General features: G+C 53.2%; 1 protein-coding gene across 1 annotated transcript in view; it reads right to left on the reverse strand.

The window, feature by feature from the left end:
* The window catches only part of CACNA1C (calcium voltage-gated channel subunit alpha1 C), a 465,580-nt gene that overhangs the window by 8,956 nt on the left and 437,146 nt on the right, over positions 1-19,478 (reverse strand). The window contains 8 exon segments of the mRNA XM_029204130.1: positions 2,007-2,365; positions 4,032-4,166; positions 4,510-4,637; positions 6,657-6,758; positions 11,126-11,228; positions 11,545-11,641; positions 12,326-12,453; positions 13,015-13,180. Of these exon segments, the coding sequence (XP_029059963.1) occupies positions 2,007-2,365; positions 4,032-4,166; positions 4,510-4,637; positions 6,657-6,758; positions 11,126-11,228; positions 11,545-11,641; positions 12,326-12,453; positions 13,015-13,180 (1,218 nt within the window).

Consider the following 19,478-nt stretch of genomic DNA (forward strand, 5'->3'; position numbering starts at 1 on the left):
ATACACACATACACACAGACACACATACACACATACACAGACACACACACATACACACACATACACACACAGACATGCACACACACAGACACACATACACAGACACACGTACACACACACACAGACACACAGACACACACACACACAGACACAGACACAGACACACACATATATACACATACACATACACAAATACACACACATACACACACACACACACACACACACACGCGACCACCGATGGAGCCGAGAAGTGTTACCATAAGGGTTCCATGGGGGGGGAAGGGCCTCCGGGTTAGGATCCTAGGGGATCTGATTCTGACCCGGTTCAGTTACACTCTGGGGTAAGTCATGTAGCCCACCCATGACTAGTGTCCCCACCAGTAACACCGTCTGCCTGCCCGGCTCAGGGCCGGCCGCACTATTGGCGGGGGGGACCAGCGAGGGGGTGGTCCCTTCCCTGTGCTGCAGACAGCCGGGCTTGTGGGCATTTGCTGGGCAGAGCTGAGGACTTCCTGGTGTCGTACGTGACACGCTTTTGATTTGGTGTTGACTCCTTAGAGCAAAGCACAGAGGAGAGGCCTCACAAAGGGGTTCGTTCTTCTGAGCAGTGGGGAGTGAGCCTGAGCCCCCCGAGCCTGAGTCCCCCTGAGCTGCAGACCTTCTACACCAGAATGTGCCTCAGACTGAGCTTCTCGCTCTCCAGGCCCTGGTCTACTGCTCACTTGGTCACGTGGCCTTTCGCTCTGGTCTCTGTCCTCCCTTCCTGTCTGTGTCCTGCTCGGTGTCTCCCTCCACCTTTCTTTCTGTAGGTCCTGGGTGCTGGGGCCCACTTTATGCTCAGGCTCCCAGGGCCTCTGGGAGATATTCCAGCTTATCCTCTCAGATCTGAGTGCGGGGTCAGTGGCCAGCTTTGACCCTGCGCCTGTGAGCCACTCGGGGAGGGTCTGGGCGGATCTCTGGCGGAGGCCCTGACCGATGGTGCCCTGCCCCCGGTGACTGACAGGGGAGACGCTGCGTGCTCTTGCTGGCGTGGGAGGGGCGCGACGTGGGCTGGGGACACCCCCCGCGGGCCGCCGTGTGCAGGACCTGAGGCCAGAGCTGGCGCCACCGCACTCAGCCGTGAGCTGCGATGGGCGGGACACGGCCCGGGCTGGAACCTCGGCTAACGCGGGCGTGACGAAGGGACGTGAACACCGGGAGGCCGGGAGCTGGCCTCTGGGATGAACGCAGCTCAGGACACTTGTCCAGGGATTTAGAAAAGATCACTTCTGGATCTGAGCTGGAGGGGAGGAAAGGAGGTCTGCCCCAGAAACGGGGCTGCTGGGGGCTGCTGTCCCGCTCGGAGGGGCAGCTCAGCTAAGGGTGAAGTGTTCAGATCCTCCCGGGCCTGGGAGCCTGGAGCTGCTGATATAAGTGAGGCACTTGCCGAAGCCCAGGGCGTGGAAGTAGGTGCCGACCGCCCCAGCACATCATGGCAGTGGGTCCTGGGGCACCAGGGAGCAGCGGGTGGGAGAAAAGAAAGGGACAGGAGCCGGGAGACGTTAGGACTGCCAGGAATGATCCCGCGTGGGGTCAGAGCAGGCAAGCACCCAGCGAAGGGCCTCCTGCCTCCAGAATGCCTCCTCCCAGGGACGAGAAGGGCACTAAGAAGACGGGGTGGGCCTGCCCCATCCCCTGGGGGCCCAAGGCCAGGTTTGGGCAGAGACTTGAGAAAGGCCCAGGGGACGGAGACGGTGGTGTCTCCAGGATGCAAACATCTCGGGCATCGGGGCCAGGGCCTCTCTGCTTCGGGGGAGAAAGCAGAGAAGACCCCGTCCAGAGGTGCGCACCTCGGAACACCTGCCGGTCAGGTGTCACGGGGCCTCCCGAGCACGGCTGCGGGACCCGGGAGGCTGCGTTGGCCGCCCTCTGGCTGGGGTCTGGGCAGCAGCCTCCACCCCAGCTGGAGGACTGAGGGGTCAAATGCTCCTCCCCAAGCCCCTCCCGTGCAACCCCTTGCTCACCTCTTGGAGCTGAGCCTCCACGAGGCCCCCTGCACCTGGACAGCAGGGGACAAGGGGGGCCCACGGCCCTCCACGGTGCTGACGCTGACAGCACCGGGCTGGCCGGCAGGGCAGGGGCAGCGGCCCAGGGCGGTGTTGTTGGCATTGTTGATGTTGGCGTTGGAACCCATGGACGAGTAGCTGCTGGGGGTGAAGGTGGAGTCCACCAGCTTCTCGTGGGAGGGCGACTCCGCGCCACCCTGGCTGGTGCCCGCCTTGCTGATGTGCAGAGGGCGCTGGGTGGTGAAGGTCTGGGGGAAGGTGCTCCGGCTGTCGCTGGGGTAGTAGCCCACGTGGTTGCCGAACAGGCCGCCGGCCCTCTGCAGGCGAGACGGAGGGGTATGTGGGGGGGGGGTGGCCCGCCCACGGCCGCCTCTCCTTCTCCACCGGGAGCTCAGCCCCGCCGAGCAACACGTGGCCGAGTCTCAGGTGGAGACCCTTCACTGCAGCAGTGGGGCATGTGAGGGCCGAGGGGTGGAAAACAGGGCCCGAAGGTTCTAATGGGATTTAAAAAAAGAATCCAACTGGCTCACTGAGCTAGGAGCTACGTTGGCCAAACGGTTCTGAGAATAAGAAAGGCTTAGTTACTACACCAATTACACTCTGGCCTCCTTTCCCCTGGGAGAGTCTTAGATTTCAAATCAGGAACCAGTGTTTTCCCCCGACTTCCCCCCCTTGTCCCGGGCAAGTGGGCAAGTAGCTGCCTGCAAGGCTGGGGGCGTCTCTTGGGGTCACACTGACATGCTAGTGTGTCCCCGAGGCCATTCAGTGACGGACATTTCACAGTGACAAGGAGGATGGTGGTGAGGACAAGACAGCCTCAGGGTGATGGGCTCCTCTCACCCCCATGCTTCCACCGCCTGGGAGCCTGCTGGGGCCGGGAGGCGGGGTGAGAGGCCCTAGCGCAGTTCTGGGTGGTAGTGTCTCACTTGCTATAGGATTTTTAGCCAAATACCTTGGGGATTCATGAAGAGAGCTGGGTGCAAGGGCCCCAGAATTCCAGTGGGCACTAGTTTTCACTGTTAAAACTGATGGCAGGGGCTCACCTGGTGGCGCAGTGGTTAGGAATCTGCCTGCCGATGCAGGGGACGCGGGTTCGTGCCCCGGTCCGGGAAGATCCCACATGCCGCGGAGCAACTAAGCCCATGCGCCCCAACTACTGAGCCTGCGCTCTAGAGCCCATGAGACACAACTACTGAGACTACGTGCCACAACTACTGAAGCCTGTGCGCCTAGAGCCCGTGCTCCGCAACGAGAGAAGCCACAGCAATGAAAAGCCCGCGCACTGCAATGAAGAGCAGCTCCCACTCGCCGCAACTAGAGAAAGTCCGTGCGCAGCAACGAAGACCCAACGCAGCCAAAATAAATAAATTTATAAAATAGATACAAAAAAAATTAAATAAAATTTAAAAAAATGTATAAAACTGACGGCAGCCTCGGTATCCAGGAGGGGAGAGAGGAGGCCGGAGGGGGCTTTGGGGCCTGGAGACCTCATGGTCTAAGTCAAGATTGCCACTGGCTTCCAGGCCTCTGCTGCCTGCTACCGCACATCTTCTGGTTTTTTCAAGAGAGGATAGAAGTCTAGATTTTTATTGAATGAGCCAGATTTTCAAATGTTGGCAAACAAAATAGGCTGTGGATTCGACGTGGCACAGAGGCCAGCACTTTGCAACGTGTAATGTAGAAACGTCTCCTAAAAAACATTTCCTTAGCAAAACAGCTCCCTCACGCCTTCTCCGAGGGCCAGTGATGCTCTGTGAGCTGCCGGCTCCGGGGAGCCCCGGCTTGGGAAGGACTACTAGGCTTGGATGAGGTGGAGGGCTGGGGGAGGGCTGGGGGGAGGGCTGGGGGGAGGGCTGGGGGCGGGGAGCTGGGATCCTGCCGAAGACTCAGGGCTTCCTCCCTGGATTCAGGACGCCAGCCCACCCTTCTGCTCCAAACCCAGCTTTACGGAGGCGGAAGACCGCGGCCGGGGCACCCCCCTACCCTGAAGATGTCATCTTCCGAGGCCGTGGACACAGCCTCCTTCATGGCCTTGTCCAGCTCCTCCTCGGCGGTCAGGTCCCCGGAGATGGCCCGGCGGATCTCGGGCCCGAGGTCATGCAGGGTGCGCAGACCAGCCTGGAGCCCAGGGGGATGATGTGTGAGGGCCCTGGTGCCCCACCTGCCACCCATCCGCCCCTGTGCCTCTCCCCGCAGCAGGCCAGCCTCCGGAGGTCCACAGGGCATGAAGGCATGTTGGGAGGGGCTGTTTCGGGGGCGTCAGCAGACCCCCCCGGCCAACTCCCCGAGCTCTGCGGGCTGTGAGGCCACAGGAGGGGAGGGTCAACCCTGCAGCATCCACCTTGGGGAAGGCTCAGGGCCCTCAGGAAGGGACCCACCTCCAGCCAGCCCGTGAGAGCCCCGGACCTGGCAGAGGCGAGAGGAGGGTGCCAGGCCCCCCGGGGGGGCGAGGACCCCTCACCTGCAGGGACAGGGCGTTCCTCTGGGAGGGCTTGCCCACCAGGCCCTGCTCTTTGCGCTTCTTGAATTTCCGGAAATACTCTTGGATCAGGAAAGTAGCGTAAAACTTGCCCACCGTGACCTCATCATCTGAGAGCAAAGGGAGGACAGGGTGAGCAGGGCGTAAACGGGGGGCGTGGCCAGGCTTCAGGAACCTTTTTTCAGCCTCCGTGCCTTCTTAAGTTTTCTCAATTAAATTTTTTGGAAGAGGCTCTCCATGCACGTGGTTCAAAAAGACAAAAATATACAAAAAGGTGTGTGTACAGTGAAGAGTCTCTCCCCCCACCTCCTATTAGATAACCTTTCTTTTTCGTTTCTTATTTCCCCAGAGATTCTTTATGCAAATGCTTCCTGCAAATAAGCAAATATATTCCTACCCCCTCTTTTTTTCACAGAAAAAGTAGCCTGTTGTCAAACTTATTTCGCACCTTGCATTTTTTACTTAACTGACCTTGTGGATTAACTCTTTTAAGATTCCGAAGCTCCGGGTGCCCACTGATAATCGCCCAGGCCCCTAAGGGCTAGCGTTCTGCTTAAGGGTAGGTGGGAGGGGCGCAGGCCCCCCATCTTTTTTGGGGCTTTCTAACCCCGTGGCTGGGCTGCTCCCCAAGTGACACAAGACAGAATCAGCCTCCGTCTTGGGAACGAAGTGGGTGGTGAGAAGCGAGTGGCGCCCCGAGGGGAGCAGTCCCTGCCCCAAGAGGAGCCCCCCCTCCCCCATCTTCCGTTTCTTGAGGGAGGAGGGGGCGGAAGGCCTGGAGAAGGCTTTTGGGTTGCATCTGGGGGCTGTGATGGCTCCCCTGCTCCTAGCTGTCTCGTGAGACTAGCCAAACCCACAGCTGCTTGCCTTCCGTGCGGCCGGCAGGGGCCCCAGCCCCACGTGGAGGGGATGCCCGAGCCCTGTCTGCCATGAATCAGGGAAGACTGGCGCTGGCGGGAAGTGTGGCCCCCTTGGTCCTGAATCCGCGGGGCGCTCACCACCAGCCTGGGGTCAGCTACTCAGCAGGTGAGAACCAGCTCCTAGAGCAGGCACCACAGAGCCGCGATGGGCATTGAGGGGCGCGGTGCGTGTGGCGCCAGGCCGCGTGGCGCCCGTCCCCAGGCCTGCCTTCCTTTCGGGGGTGGGTCTTGTCAGGGGCAGCAGGAGTGTTTTGGGAATGTATAGGACTTTCTCAGTGTCACTGCGATTGTCACCATGTTTTGGGGATGCTGCTGGCGTGAATGACGTGGCTCTGGACGTGTCCCGAAAAGCACAGTGAATACTACCTTTGCACCCTGCCAAGGCCACGCCAGACGTCTGTGGGGGGACCTCCCGCTATGACCACCTGAGCTAAGACCCTCACTCGGCTCCACGTGGGACCTGCACGGCTGTGATATTCCAGTTTCCCAGGAATATACCTGCTGTTTAAGTGGATGGAAGACCACTTTGTTTTGTTTCAACCTGAGCAGGAAGGGTGCACATTTTCAGAAAACTGTGTCCCTGACGGCACCGCTCCGTGAATGTGATCCCCATGGGGCTGGACCCCGCGATCAGCCTGCACTTACCCCACGTGTGTGCCCAGAGCTGTCTGTACTTATTTAAAGATGGTCCATAAGCCCTTACTTCCAAAAGACAAACGCAAAATGTCAACAATGTCAACACTGTTTGTTTCCTTTAAACACAAACTTATTCATAACAGTGGGTGCAGACGAGCGTTTGGTCAGTTAACTAGAAATTTGGGCCCCTGAGTTGTCCCTGGGTATTTATTTATAGAAAAACATTTGATTTTAACAGATTTCACATTAAAGTGTTGTGCTCATACTTTGGCAACTGTATACGGAGGACAGTTGACAGAGTCGACAAACACTGCCCCGGGAGGAACAGGAAGGGGCGTCCCGGGGGGCTCCTTCTCCAGGACCCCATCATTCCTAGAGCACCCAGCCCGGCAGGTTATGGGGAAAGCTCTGCTTTGCAGAGTTTCCTTGAAGTTCTGCCAAACCTCCAGGCATCGGGGGGCCTAGCTCGGCCTCCTCTGTGACCTCAGGCTTGGACCAGGCTCCAGCCCGAAAGGGCAGGCCTCCCGCAGCCTGGACTCAGGACTCGCATACGCCCGGGGTGGGGTGACTCACCTCCCGCAGGCGGCACCACCTGGTCCAGCAGCTTCATGCTGGTCCGCTTCCAGATCTTCTTGATGATGGCCCGCAGCTCCTCGTTGGCCTGTTCCAGGTTCCCTGTGGGGAGGGAGACGCAAGGCCGACTGACCAGCTGCCCCTGAGGGCCTCCCGTGGGCTGGTCCTGCTGTGGGAGTGGTGGCCGCGGCCCGCGGGCTCTGCCTGCAATGGCTCTGGCCCGTCAGTCCCATCATCCTCCCCCCGGGGCTCCCGCTGTCCGCCTCCGTGCCCTCTTGGCCTCTCTCCCCTTCCTCCCTGCCTGCTGCTTGGTCGCCAGGGCAACCCTGCACCCACTCTGTGTCCCTCCTTCTCCTTGAGGGGGCCCCTGAGGCCCATGAGACAGCTGGAGCTGGATCGAGCTGGACGGCCACAGGGGCTCCCCCTGGGCCGCCAGGGAAATGTGGGCGACTGGAAGGAAGTGTGGTCCCTCCGCAGACCCACGTGGAGCGTCCATGCTCGGGGGTCTCTGTGTCAAAGCCCTTTGCTGAGTCTCCTGCTGGGAGGAGGTGGCAAAACCTTGGCGTGGAAGCAGAAACCAGAAGACAGGGGGTCCTGAGGTTGGGGGCTTCTCTGGGTCTCCTTTCTCCACTGGCAAAACAGGCTTAATTAGGTGCCTCTCTGTGCGCCTCTGGGATACTGGCCTTACAGCCCTGGGAGAGGAAAGCTGAGACCCGCAGCCGTAAGAGAGGACCGGGGGGCTGGGTCTAACACGCCCCCAGCTCTCTCCCGCCACCACCAAGGACGCGCCCTGCATGGCCCCTGGAACCGTGAACTCGGGGCCTTACCCTGTGGTCGGGTTATGTTATACGGCACATGTGCCCTTAGGATGGGGAAGCTGTCCAGTGGGGCCTGAGCTAACCCCAGCAGTGGATTAGCTCTTCACAAGGAGAGGGTCCTTAGGGGCAAACCCCCAGTTATAAAATAAGCGTGTCCTGAGGGTGTAAAGTACAGCATGACAGCATGGGGACTACAGTTAACAACACTGTGCTGTGCGTGTGCAAGTTGCTAAGAGAGTAGATCTTCAAAGTTCTCATCGCAAGAAAAAAATTGTAACTGTGAGGCGACAGATGTTAACCAGACTTGTGGTGAGCATTTCGCAATAAATACAAATACGGGGTCACTGTGTTGCTCATCTGAAAGGAATGTAATGTTACCTGTTAGTTATGGCTCAATAAAAAATCAGGCAAAGCGAAAAACAAACAAAAGTAATTCAGGACGGGGGCCAAAGACAAGAGGGTCCTCCGTGGCTGGGAGCAGGGCAGGTGCAGGGCTGCGCGCGGGGCTCGGGGGGCCTCGGGGCACAGCCGAGAGCTGGTCCTGCACCTGCAGCGAGTGAGTTCTGCTGACAGCCTGAGCAAGTCGCAGGTGGACTCTTCCCCGAGCCCCGGGAAGAGGACACGTCCGGGTCAACAGTCTGGTTTTGGCCTGGAGGCCCCATGGCTGGACTCCAGACCTTCAGAGTGGGAGGTGCTGTGTGGGTGGTGACACGGCAGCGGGCGAGCACAGCGGGCTTAGAGGCCGGTGCCGGGGAGGTGGCCGGCGGGTCCCCACACGTGTAGCGGGAGCCCTGATGGACACGATGCTCAGATACACTCGTCTTCCGCGGCGGGCTCAACGGTGCCCCCATGTTCACACCCACCTGGAACCTTAGGCGGCCTGTACGTAGAAATCTTCGCAGGTGTATTAGCTGAGATGAGGGCGTGCTCATTGGGGGAGGGGACGACATTCATCCGATGTGACTGGTGTCCTCATAAGAGGAGGGGATGCAGAGAGACGCTCAGAGAAGACAGCGGGGGGCGAGCGGAGACGGAGTCAGGGAGCGGAGAAACCCAGCTACGTGCCTGGGGGGCCCAGCACTGCCCACACTGCCAGCCACCAGGACAGGCCGGGACGGACCCCTCCGTGCCTCCAGAGGAGCCCACCCCGCTGACCGCTGGCACCTCGCCTTCGGACTTCTGGCCTGAGAATGAATTTCTGTTGTTTGAAGCCCCCAGTTTGTGATAATTTGTTACGACAGACCTGCGCAATGACACATCTTCCAAAAGGGTCTCTCACTTTTCTCCAAGCCTTAATTCATTCTCACCGTGAGCTATGTAACCTCTAACTTCATAACCCTTGCTTCATGCCATCTAAGTGTTTCAGGACATCTTCCTTCCGTATCCTGGGTTGATGGGGCCTGGGACATCGCTGGTTCTCTTGAGCAGGTGCTAATTTCTCTCCAAATACCCCAGCTCACAGTCTGCAGGGTGAGGACCACGTGGCACTCAGTCTCCCGAATTTAGATGCTTTCTCCAGTTTCTTTGTAGTTGCTTCTAAGAACTCACCTTTGTCTCCCGGACTTAAGAGTTTAACACGTTGGTTGCAGGCGGGGAGGGTGCTTGTCTCTGATGAAAGTTTGCCTCGAGTTGATGTTGTGGGCCCTTTGGGAACTATTCCTTTTTTTTCGTTTCTTCTTTTCTTTGGCCGTGCCGTGCGGCATGCGGGATCTTAGTTCCCCGACCAGGGATCGAGCCTGCGCCCCCTGCAGTGGAAGTGCGGAGTCTTAACCACTGGACCGTCAGGGAAGTTGCCCTTTTTTCAGTTTTAAATTGTATTTTATGGTGGTAAGAACACGGAACATGAGATCTACCCATCGAGCAGGACTTAACGTGAACAATGCAGAATTCTGAGCTACAGGGGCGGTTGCTGCTCAGTGGACAAGTGTCTGAAGTTTCCTTTAATTCTTGGCTTGACTGGTCCCCGCGTGGCTGGCTTCTCCCCTGGTCTCAGGAGAGTGTTTCCTCAGGATGGGCTGTGCGTGTCCGGCTCTAAGGTTGAAGAGTCTTTGTCTGGGACTTGGTTTGCTCTGACGAGCATCTTGACGGTGCTGAGTCCTGGCTCCAACGTCAGCGCTTCTCGTTCCTCCACGGGATGAAGATTCATCTCCTCACTTTACATCAAAACTTAAGGACCACAACACGTTCCTTCCAGGAGTCTTTCTAGCTTCCCTCCTTGAAAAAGAAAACCTTCCCTCCTGGAAGGAACCGTAACCACAGTCATTGTGGAAAGTTTGGAAAAGTAAAGGAAGAAGGTAAAGGAAGCGAAGAGAAGCGTCTGATCCCACCGCTCACAACAATCGAGGCTAACGTGTTAGCGAACTTCCCTCCAGGCTTCCCCCTGGTCACACACACGCCTACACAAAATGTGTGTTCCATCTTTTGTCGGCAGAAATAGGCCTGTTTACCCCCGTTTCAGGTTGAGTTACGGCCTTGGCTACCGAGAGCGTATTCTTCAGCCTTAGTTTCTTTTTAGTTCAGCAGCAGAACTTGAACTTTTACAATTTTTTTTAAGATTAGCTCATTATTTTGACAGGCACCTTGCTGGCCCTGTTCTTTTCCTACATCTACGATGTCTCTGTTATTTTCTGAAAGGATTTAGCTGAGAGAAGGCACCTCCTGGCTTGTCCCCTGAACTGAATGCCACACGTCCCCCCACCTTTCTCATTTTACAAACGAAGAAACTGAGGCAGAGAGAGACTCGCTGACCGTCACACGATATCAGGGTCCAGTCCCCTGTTGCCCCGCCCAGGGCTCCAGCCTCCTGAGGCTCTGAGATCCAAACGCCAGAAGGGGGAGGCGACACTGCCGGTCCCACCTGAGTTTTCTCTAATTACTGTGCTGGTGGGTTTCAGACTTTGCTCACGTGAATCCCCTGCGGCTGGTGCAGGATGCACGTTCCGAGTTCGGGGCTGGGGCTGGGACTCAGCGTCTCAAACAAGCTCCAACTCCGCGAATAGCAGGAGGAGGCTGGGAGCTTTGGGGAAGCAGCTGCATCTCGTCAGGTGCACCTGCAGCCGTTGCAGCTGTGAGGATAGCGGGTCATCGAAGCCAAGCTGCTGGCCACGGGTCCCTGTCGTACAACGTGGAAGACGGTCCCTCCCGCCAGGCAACACGGGGGAGCACGGCCCCCACCGAGGGAGCCCCGTATGAGGAGCACGGGGGCTCTGACCCCCACCTGCCGGCTGGCTGAGCACCTGCATGCAGGCGGGCGAGGGCCGACCTCAGCCCCAGTCACCACGTCCGCTCTGACCCCTTCCCGACCGACACAGGAGTTTAACTTGCAAGGAGAGTTGAACGTTTGAGACCCACTTGCAGCCAGTGAAATCCCACTGTGATGGGGCTCAGCCCCGCTTCAGGTAACACTCATCTCCTGCTCTCTGAACTACACCCAAGGACCCTGAGGTGTCACCCAGGATGAGCTCTAAAAACTACAGGCAAGGAGGCCATTCAAGGAGCAAAGGGCACACGAGCAGACCTGGCACCGCTAATGCCCCAGAGGTGACAGTTACTGCCGGGCTAAGGCTCTGACACCCCGCAGGAGCCGAGCTGGGCTCCGGCTGGTCCACTAGGTCTCCCGGTGGCTCTCCCGGGGCCCCCGGATGACCTTACCTTCCGTTTTGATCCTCAGGGCCGTCCGGACCAGGGCAAACAGGGTGGCGTTGAACATGACCGTCCCGTCGCTGTTCAGGGGCATGTTCATGGAGACCAGGCGCTGGTGGGGGAGCAGAGCTGGTCATCACAGCAGCCGGCTCCTGAAGGACCCTCCCGCAGAACCCCCGAGGCAGGAGGATGCCGAAGTGGGGGGGGGGGGGCTCGAAATGTGTGTGCGTGTGTCACGCCGTGTTTCCTTCAGAGTCTGAGAACGCACTGTGGGAAGGACCCCTAACGCCTATTCTGGCTCTGGCTCCTTTCTTTAGGCTCATAAAATACTGTCCTCATCCCCGTAGAGGATTGACGTCCTGACCAAGGTCACAAGAGGCATCTTCCCTCCCATGTCCTGTCTCCTACGAGCCCAGCTCATCTCTTACTTTGCAAGCCACGCGGTGAGGGCACAGCTTCCCAAAGCCCAGGGGGGGCTGAATCCTCCGGAGCAGGGTCACCACATCCAGGTGTTTGATGCGACCCCTAGAAGAGGCAGGAACGGGGGGAAGGTCAGTGCGGCGGTCTCGGCCAGTAGCCCAGGACTCATGCACCCAGGGCGGGGGATCCCCCTGCAGAAGGAACTCTCCACGGCTGGACCCGAGTGATGAAACTGGTGCTGAGCTGCAGAACTGCACGGCAAAACTCCAAAACCAGTATATACACGTGTTTAGGATTTTAAGGAGCAATTTTCCATCAGTGCTATATTCACGGTGGAAGGGATTTTAGTAGGCAACGAAATTCTCAATATTACTCCTGCTTCAGTGAACCAACCGTCTGACCAAACGGTATTTCTAGAGTGTCAACCAAACGTGGTGGCTGGATTGATGGACCTACGGCAGAAAGGCAGGCAGGATCTGCCTGGCCCCGGACATCCTGACTCGAGTCCCTACTGGTTACTCCAACACTAGGCCCTCCTGTCCTGTACAGCTGAAAACAGCAGGCGTGTTCTTGACTCAGCCAAAGCCCTCCTGTCGCTGGCCCTGACCCTCGACCCTTGTGGCCTGTGCAGGTTAGTGTTTGCTGTGGATCCACCCCGTGCTAACCCGTCTTGACCCGCTTCCACAGGTGCGGTCACGCAATCCCCTTGTGGCTTTGGGGATCGGGCTCCCCCTGGGGACTTACTTGGCTTCAGGATCATTGGGGATCGGGCTCCCCCTGGGGACTTACTTGGCTTCAGGATCATACTCTGCCCAGATTCTCTTGAATTCGTCCAGGTGGTGGGGACCCAGAATGGACCAGTCCCTTGTCAGGTAGTCGAAGTTGTCCATGATGACAGCTACGAAGAGGTTGATGATCTGTGGAGAACGGAGAGCGCGGGGAGATGCCCTCGGAGGCCCTTCCAGCACACGTGGTTAGCAGGCCACGCGCGGCAGAAACCAGTGTTTCCGAAGACGCCCAAGTGGCACCACTGAAAACACCGGCCCCTGGAACGTGGCTCTCTTGGATGAGGACCTGACCCAGCTCCCCTTGTGTTTGGGCAGGTGAACCCCCCCTGTGGGCTGGCAGCTTCCCTCACACCCAGCTGGCAGGCGGGGCTGCCAGGGACGGGGGGTGACTGTCCACCACCCTCCCCTTGCTCCTTGTCAAAGTGCCAGAAATGTTTAAGGGGCCTCCTGTCCTCGGGGACGACGCCACCACCACAAGGGCTGAGAACGGACGAGAAGGATGCTGGCTGAGCTCACTCTGGGCCAGCTCCGCCCCCTCCCTCCAGTGCGGCTGGGCCGTCCCAGGGACACAGCCCTCTAGGCCGGCCTCCCCGATGGGGCACCCCCGAGCGTGAGCTGCAGAGACGCAGGGCGCGGCTGGCCCGGGACTGCGCGTTGGTCACCCAAGGCCGCGGGTCCCGCCCGGCTCACCAGAAAGGCGCAGAGCATGTAGAAGCTGATGAAGTAGAAGACAGCGAAGCTGCTGCCGCAGGGCGCCTCCCCCTCGGCGCTGCTGCCCGGCTCCGACTCGGGGGCGCACTTCTTGCCCGGCATGCAGGCCAGCATGATGTCCTGCCACGCCTCCCCGGTGGCGCACCTGGTGAGAGACCACGCCCCAGAGCGGCTCACAAGGCCCCTCCCTCTCCTCCCTGGCGGGGAACCGCTGAACTGAGTCAGTGCTGACACATCCACTACATGGGGAAACACACAGCATTGTTCTGAATGTCCGAAAATTTTCTGTGAAAGGTAACAAGCTGTACCTTTTCTGCAAAGTCCCTCCTTTTGCAATCCATGTGAAGTTTTGAGATTTAGCCGTTTGGATGCATTTTAGCTCTGGTTCATTCATCCTTTGCGGCAGATCCTCTATGAGTATACCATTAAAAAGCCCCACCGCCCTGTTAAGGCTTTTCCTTTCTTTGCTGTCTTGCTGTCACGAAGGAGCCTGCAGTCACCACACAGGGCCGTCAGACGCCTGCTTCGGGGTGGAGTTGCCGGTGGACGGCAGGTGTGTCCTCACCGTACTGAGCGCTGCTTGTTCCCCAATTGGCGCTCCTGGCGTCACTGCCCTACAGACTCGGCAGCTCTTTCCTCAGCTTTATTGAGGCAGAATCGACAAATAACACTGCAAGCTAGAGCGTAGATCATGATGATTTGATCGACGTGCACATTGTGAAAGGATTCTTCCCACCTGATTAACACATCCATCCCCTCACAGATTTTTAAAATTTTCTCTTTTCTTTTCTTTGGCGACAACATTTAAATTCTACTGTCTTAGCAAGCTTCAGTGATACGATCAGTGTCATCGACTATGGTCACCATGTTATAGGTTAGACCTCAGACCTCATCCACCTTATGGCTGACAGTTTGTGCCGTTTTACCAGTCCCTCCCCATCCCATGCCCCACCCCCCCAACCACTTTTCTATTCTGAATTTAGACTAGTCAACTCTTGGTATTAGTGAATTTTAAAACATGTTGCTCGGACTTCCCTGGTGGCGCAGTGGTTAAGAATCCGCCTACCAATGCAGGGGACATGGGTTAGAGCTCTGATCCGGGAATATGCCGCGGAGCAACTAAGCCCATGCGCCACAACTACTGAGCCTGTGCTCTAAAGCCCACGAGCCACAACTACTGAGTCCGCGTGCCACAACTATTGAAGCCCGCGCGCCTAGAGCCCGTGCTCTGCAACAAGAGAAGCCACCGCAATGAGGAGCCCGCGCACCGCAACGAAGAGTAGCCCCCGCTCGCTGCAACTAGAGAAAGCCCGCGCGCAGCAACGAAGACCCGACGCAGCCAAAAATAAATAAATAAATAAAAAGGTTGCTCATATGATGGGTGTAAAGTGATAACTCACTGTTGTTTTAATTTGGTTTTAAAGTGATGAATAGGCTGAGAAATTCTATTTCATCTGCTGAATCTCAGGTTCATGTTTTTGCCCGTCTGTCTCATGGGCTATTTGTCTTCTCGCTCATTTGTAGGGTCTTTAAGCTTTCTTTATGTTAATCCTCCGTCAGTTATACACACTGCAAGCAGTGTCTTCCAGTCTGTGGCTCGCTTCCAGCTTTACTGATGGTGCATTGTGATGAATCCAAGTTTTACATTTTAATGTGGTCAGATCATAATTCTCCTTCTGTCCTGTGCTTTTCACAACTTGTCTAAAAAATCCTTCCCTATTCTAGGCCATGAAAATACTCTCCAGTATGTTCTAAAAGGCCCAAGTTTTGTTTTTCATAATCATAATAACCCATTAATATGGAATTTATATGGGGGCTCCATACGAGGTAGAAATATGCTGTTATCTTTTTCTGTCTAGATAACCAACTTTCTTAATACAATTTATTGAATAGTTCACCTTTACCTACATATGTGAAATAGCTCTTGACATAAATCACATTTCCGTACGTGTATGAGTCTTGTGCCAGCCTCTTCGTTCTGTTCTGTAGGTTTATTCATCTGTCTTGACTTCAATGTACCACGCTGTCTTCATCACTCCAGGTTTGCAGCAAGTCTTGATCTCACACAGAGAGTCAGTGCTTCCAGCCTGCTGTCCTGCAAAGCTGTCTTGGCTTTTCCCTTTCCTTTTCCTTTTCGATTCCACAGACACATTAGAATCAGCTTGTTAAGTTCTATGAATAATCCCACTGAGACTCTTACTGGAATTGCATCAACATATAGATGAACTAGAGGAATTTGACATCTTTTTGCTATTAAGTCTCCTAGCCATGAACCCGATCCATCTCTCCATTTATTTAGGGCTTCTAAAATGTCTTTTAATAAAAGTTTATAATTTCCCTATATACATCTTTCGTTAGACTTTTTTCTAGGTAGTTTACTTAAAATAAACAAATAAAATGTTGCTATTATAAATGGTACCTTTAAAAAGTTATATTTTCTGTTTGCAACAGATGTGGAGAGAATACTATTGACTTTATATATAGAAGATCTGCTTAACTCTCTTATTATTCTGTGGTTTCTCTTGTATAGTCACATAGCAATCGGCTTTTTAAAAGATGTTTTATTTACATATTTTCTTTTTAAAATTGTGGTAAAATACACACAACATAAAATTGACCGTCTTAACCATTTTTAGTGTACAGTTCGGTGGCAATAAACACACCCACGGTGCTGTCCTACCATCACCACCATCCATCTCCAGAACTCTTTTCATCTCGTAAAACTGAAAATCTATGCCTCTTAAACAGTAACTCTCCTCCCTTCCCCCCTACGCCTGGCACCCACCATTATACTTTGTGTCTATGATTTTGACTAAGTACATCATGTGAGTGGAATCATACAGAAAACTTGTCCTTTTATGACTTCTTTCACTGAGCATAATGGCCTCAAGTTTCATCCATGTTGAAGCAGGTGTTGGAATTTCCTTCCTTTTTAAGGCTGAATAATGTTCCACTGTGGTATAACCACGTTTTCCTTTTCCATTCTTTTGATGGACCTACAGTTGATTCCATGCTCTAGCTATTGTGAATAATGCTGCCATGAACAGAAGTGTACAAATATTTCTTTGAGACCCTGCTTTCAATTCTTTTAGGTATATACACACACCTGGAATTGCTGGATCATATGGTATTTTTAATCTCTTGTTAATATTTTGAGGAACCGTCGTACAGTTTTCAACAGTGGCTGTTATCATTTTACGTTCTTACACGTAATGCACAAAGCTTCCAATTTCTCCACATTCTCATCAGCACTTGTTCTTCTGATAGCAGCCATCCTGATGGATGTGGGGTGCTATCCCATTGTGGTTTGTATTTCCCTGATGATTGGTGATTTTGAACATTTTTTCCTATGTTCATTGGCCATTCACTTATCTTTTTTTGAGGAATGTCAAGTCCTTTGCCCATTTTTAAATTGGATTGTTTATTTTCTTGTTGTTGAGTTTGGCAATCAATTTTTTTGGCATTTAATTTTTTCTTCTTCTCCAATTCTTACCCTTTGGTTTATTTTTCTCGTCTTATTGCATTGGATAAAACTTGCAGTATCATGTTGAAAAAGTGATAGCTTATGAGCTCATTTATTATATTTATGGATCAGCTATTACCTGTTACGGACTGAATGTATGAGTCCCCTCAGAATTTGTATGTTGTGGCCCCAAACCTCAATATGACAGCATTGGCAGGCACTTAAGTTTAGATCAGGTCACGGGGCTGGGGCCTCATGATGAGATTAGCATCTTTATAAAAACAGGAAGGGAGACTGGTGCTCTCCTCTCTCTCCACGAAGCGGGGACACGGTGATAAGGCCGCCGTCTGTAGGCCAGGAAGAGGCTCCCACCAGGAACAGAAGCATGAAACCTTGATTTTGGACTTCCAGCCTCCAGAAATGTGAGAAAGAAATGTCTGCTGTTTGAGCCACTCCATTTATGGTGTTACAGTAGGCTGCTCAGACTAGTACATTATCAGTACATGAAAGTGATTGTTTTCCTTTGTTAATTGTCACCTTCCTGGTCCTTTTAATTGTTATAAAGGCTTTTGAGTTGCTTTGCTTGGGTTTTCTAGTTGGATTAGCCTGTTGTTTGTAACCAAAGATAGTCATGTCTACATATTTTTATATCTCTATTTCTTACTTTCTTCCCTTTCTTATTGGTATCAGCCGTATGTTAGTCTTACAGAAAGAGGTTTCCTACCCATTTTTACTCCTGGAAAGTTTATGTAACATAGGAATGATTTATTCTTTGATATTTTGGCAAATAGCAAACATAAATATATTGGATCTAGCCTTTTAGAGGACTAAAATTTTGACCACCTTTTCAATTTCTGTTGTGGTTAATTAAAAAAATATTCTTCTCAAGGCAATTTTTGTGATTTCTCTTTTCCTATATAAAAGCATCTAGTTCATCTAGATACTCAAATATATTGGCATTCATCTGTTCATAATATTCTCATCATTCTAAAAATCACTCCACATCTATAATTATGTTGCTTTTCTTATTCCTGCTGTTGTGTCTTTTTAAAAAAATTGAATTTGATGAAAGTTTGTCTATTTATTGGTCTTTTCAAAGAATCAGTTTTAGGGTTTATTGATGAATGTTTTTGTTTTATATTTTATTAATTTCTGCTTTTATTTTAATAAATGCATTCCTTCACACTTTGGGGTTATTTTCCTATTCTTTTTCCATTTATTCGTTCATTTGCTGTAAATTTTAAAAAAAAGTTAATTTTGGCTCTGAATTGTCCTTTGGATTACTGGTGCATCTCATAAATTTAAGATATAGCGTGGGACTTCCCTGGTGGTCCAGTGGTAAAAAATCCTCCTTGCAATGCAGGGGATGTGGGGTTGATCCCTGGTCAGGGAACTAAGATCCCACATGCCGCAGGGCAACTAAGCCCGTGCGCCACAACTACTGAGCTCGCGCACCTCAACTAGAGCCTGTGTGCCACAAACTACAGAGCCAACGCGCCCTGGAGCCTGCGTGCCACAACTAGAGAAGAGAAACCTGCAAGCCACAACTAGAGAGAAGCCTGTGTGTCACAACGAAAGACCCCGCGTGCCACAACTAAGACTCAAAGCAGCCAAAAATAAATAAATAAAAAAAAATAAATAAATCTTAAAAAAATAAGTAAATAAACCAAACAATCTCAGGCCCAGGCGAGGCGGTCTCATTAAAAAAAAAAAAAAAAAAAAGGAAGATATAGTGTGTTCACATTCTCATTTCTGAGTAGTTTGTAGCCTCAGCTGTGAGTTATTTAGAAGAGTGGCTCTAAACATTTAAGTGAACAGATTTTGGAGGGACTACTGGTTTTATGGTTAATTCCTAACTTTTTATGCCCGTGCACCACAACGAAGAGTAGCCCCCACTCGTCAAAGCTGGAGAAAGCCCGCATGCAGCAGTGAAGACCCAGTGCAGCCAAAAATAAATAAATAAATATTTTAACAATTGTATATTTTCTGAGTTCTCTCTTTAATTAAATTTAATTAATTCTCTCGTTAATTTTTTCTGATTAATAATGACTTCTCCTCCTCCCCCCACTCCTTTCTAATTTGACAGATGTGCCAGGTTCTATAATCTCTCTAAAGACACAAATGATGCTTATTTTCAAATATTTTTCATCTCCCTATTCTTTTCCTCCTGATGTGTTCATTCATCTGTTAGGTGAGCGTGGTGACTTCTTTTTTGACATTGGTTTTCCCCCAGTACTTTGGGGTGACTGTTACTGCTCTTTGTGATCGAGAGTCCAGTACACAACTCTGTGGATCAAGTTCTCGTTGCAGGAGCATCTCTGGGGACCATGGAAGACAAGACAAGACGTGCTGCCAGGTGGGGTGGACAGGTAGCTTCTCTTAAAGGGTGGGTTCCCTTGGGGCCCTGCTCTACTTCTTAGACCCCAAAGCCCAGGCTGTGGTGGCAGGGCTCTGTTTTCAGCTTGTGGGCATCAGCAAACGCTCTCCTAACGCGGGTCACCAGCTGTCCTGGTGCCTGGCCCCTGTGGACCCTGAGCTTGGGGAGGCCCTGGCCGCTCTTGCTCCTTCACAGGCTCACCTGCTTTGGGATGTGTTTTCCTCCGAACCTGGTCCTTTGTCCATTGAATCCCATCTGCTTGCCTCCGCTGAAGACTTCCTCAGCATTGCTGGCTCAAAATGGCACTCTTTCTTGGCTTTTATCCTTCCTTATTCTTTCACAAACTATCTCCTGTCGTCAAGGACTTTAGGAAAGGAGAGGGGAGACCCATGTGCCCTGGCTCACGTGTGTCCAAATCCCATATTTAAATGCGGCTCAGGCGTAAACGTTGCTGTGAGGCTGTGGTTTATGATGGCCCCGTGTTCTCACGGCTACCACCTGAGGGAGGGTGATGTCGGACTGATACTTAAGGGGACTGCCATTCTGACTGAACACATTTTGAGCAATAATGATTTGTGGGCTTGGGTGTGGGGAAAGGATTCC

Source organism: Monodon monoceros, unplaced genomic scaffold (genome assembly GCF_005190385.1).
Source record: "Monodon monoceros isolate NGI ecotype Baffin Bay Population unplaced genomic scaffold, NGI_Narwhal_1 Super_Scaffold_6, whole genome shotgun sequence".
NCBI classification, from domain to species: Eukaryota; Metazoa; Chordata; class Mammalia; order Artiodactyla; family Monodontidae; genus Monodon; species Monodon monoceros.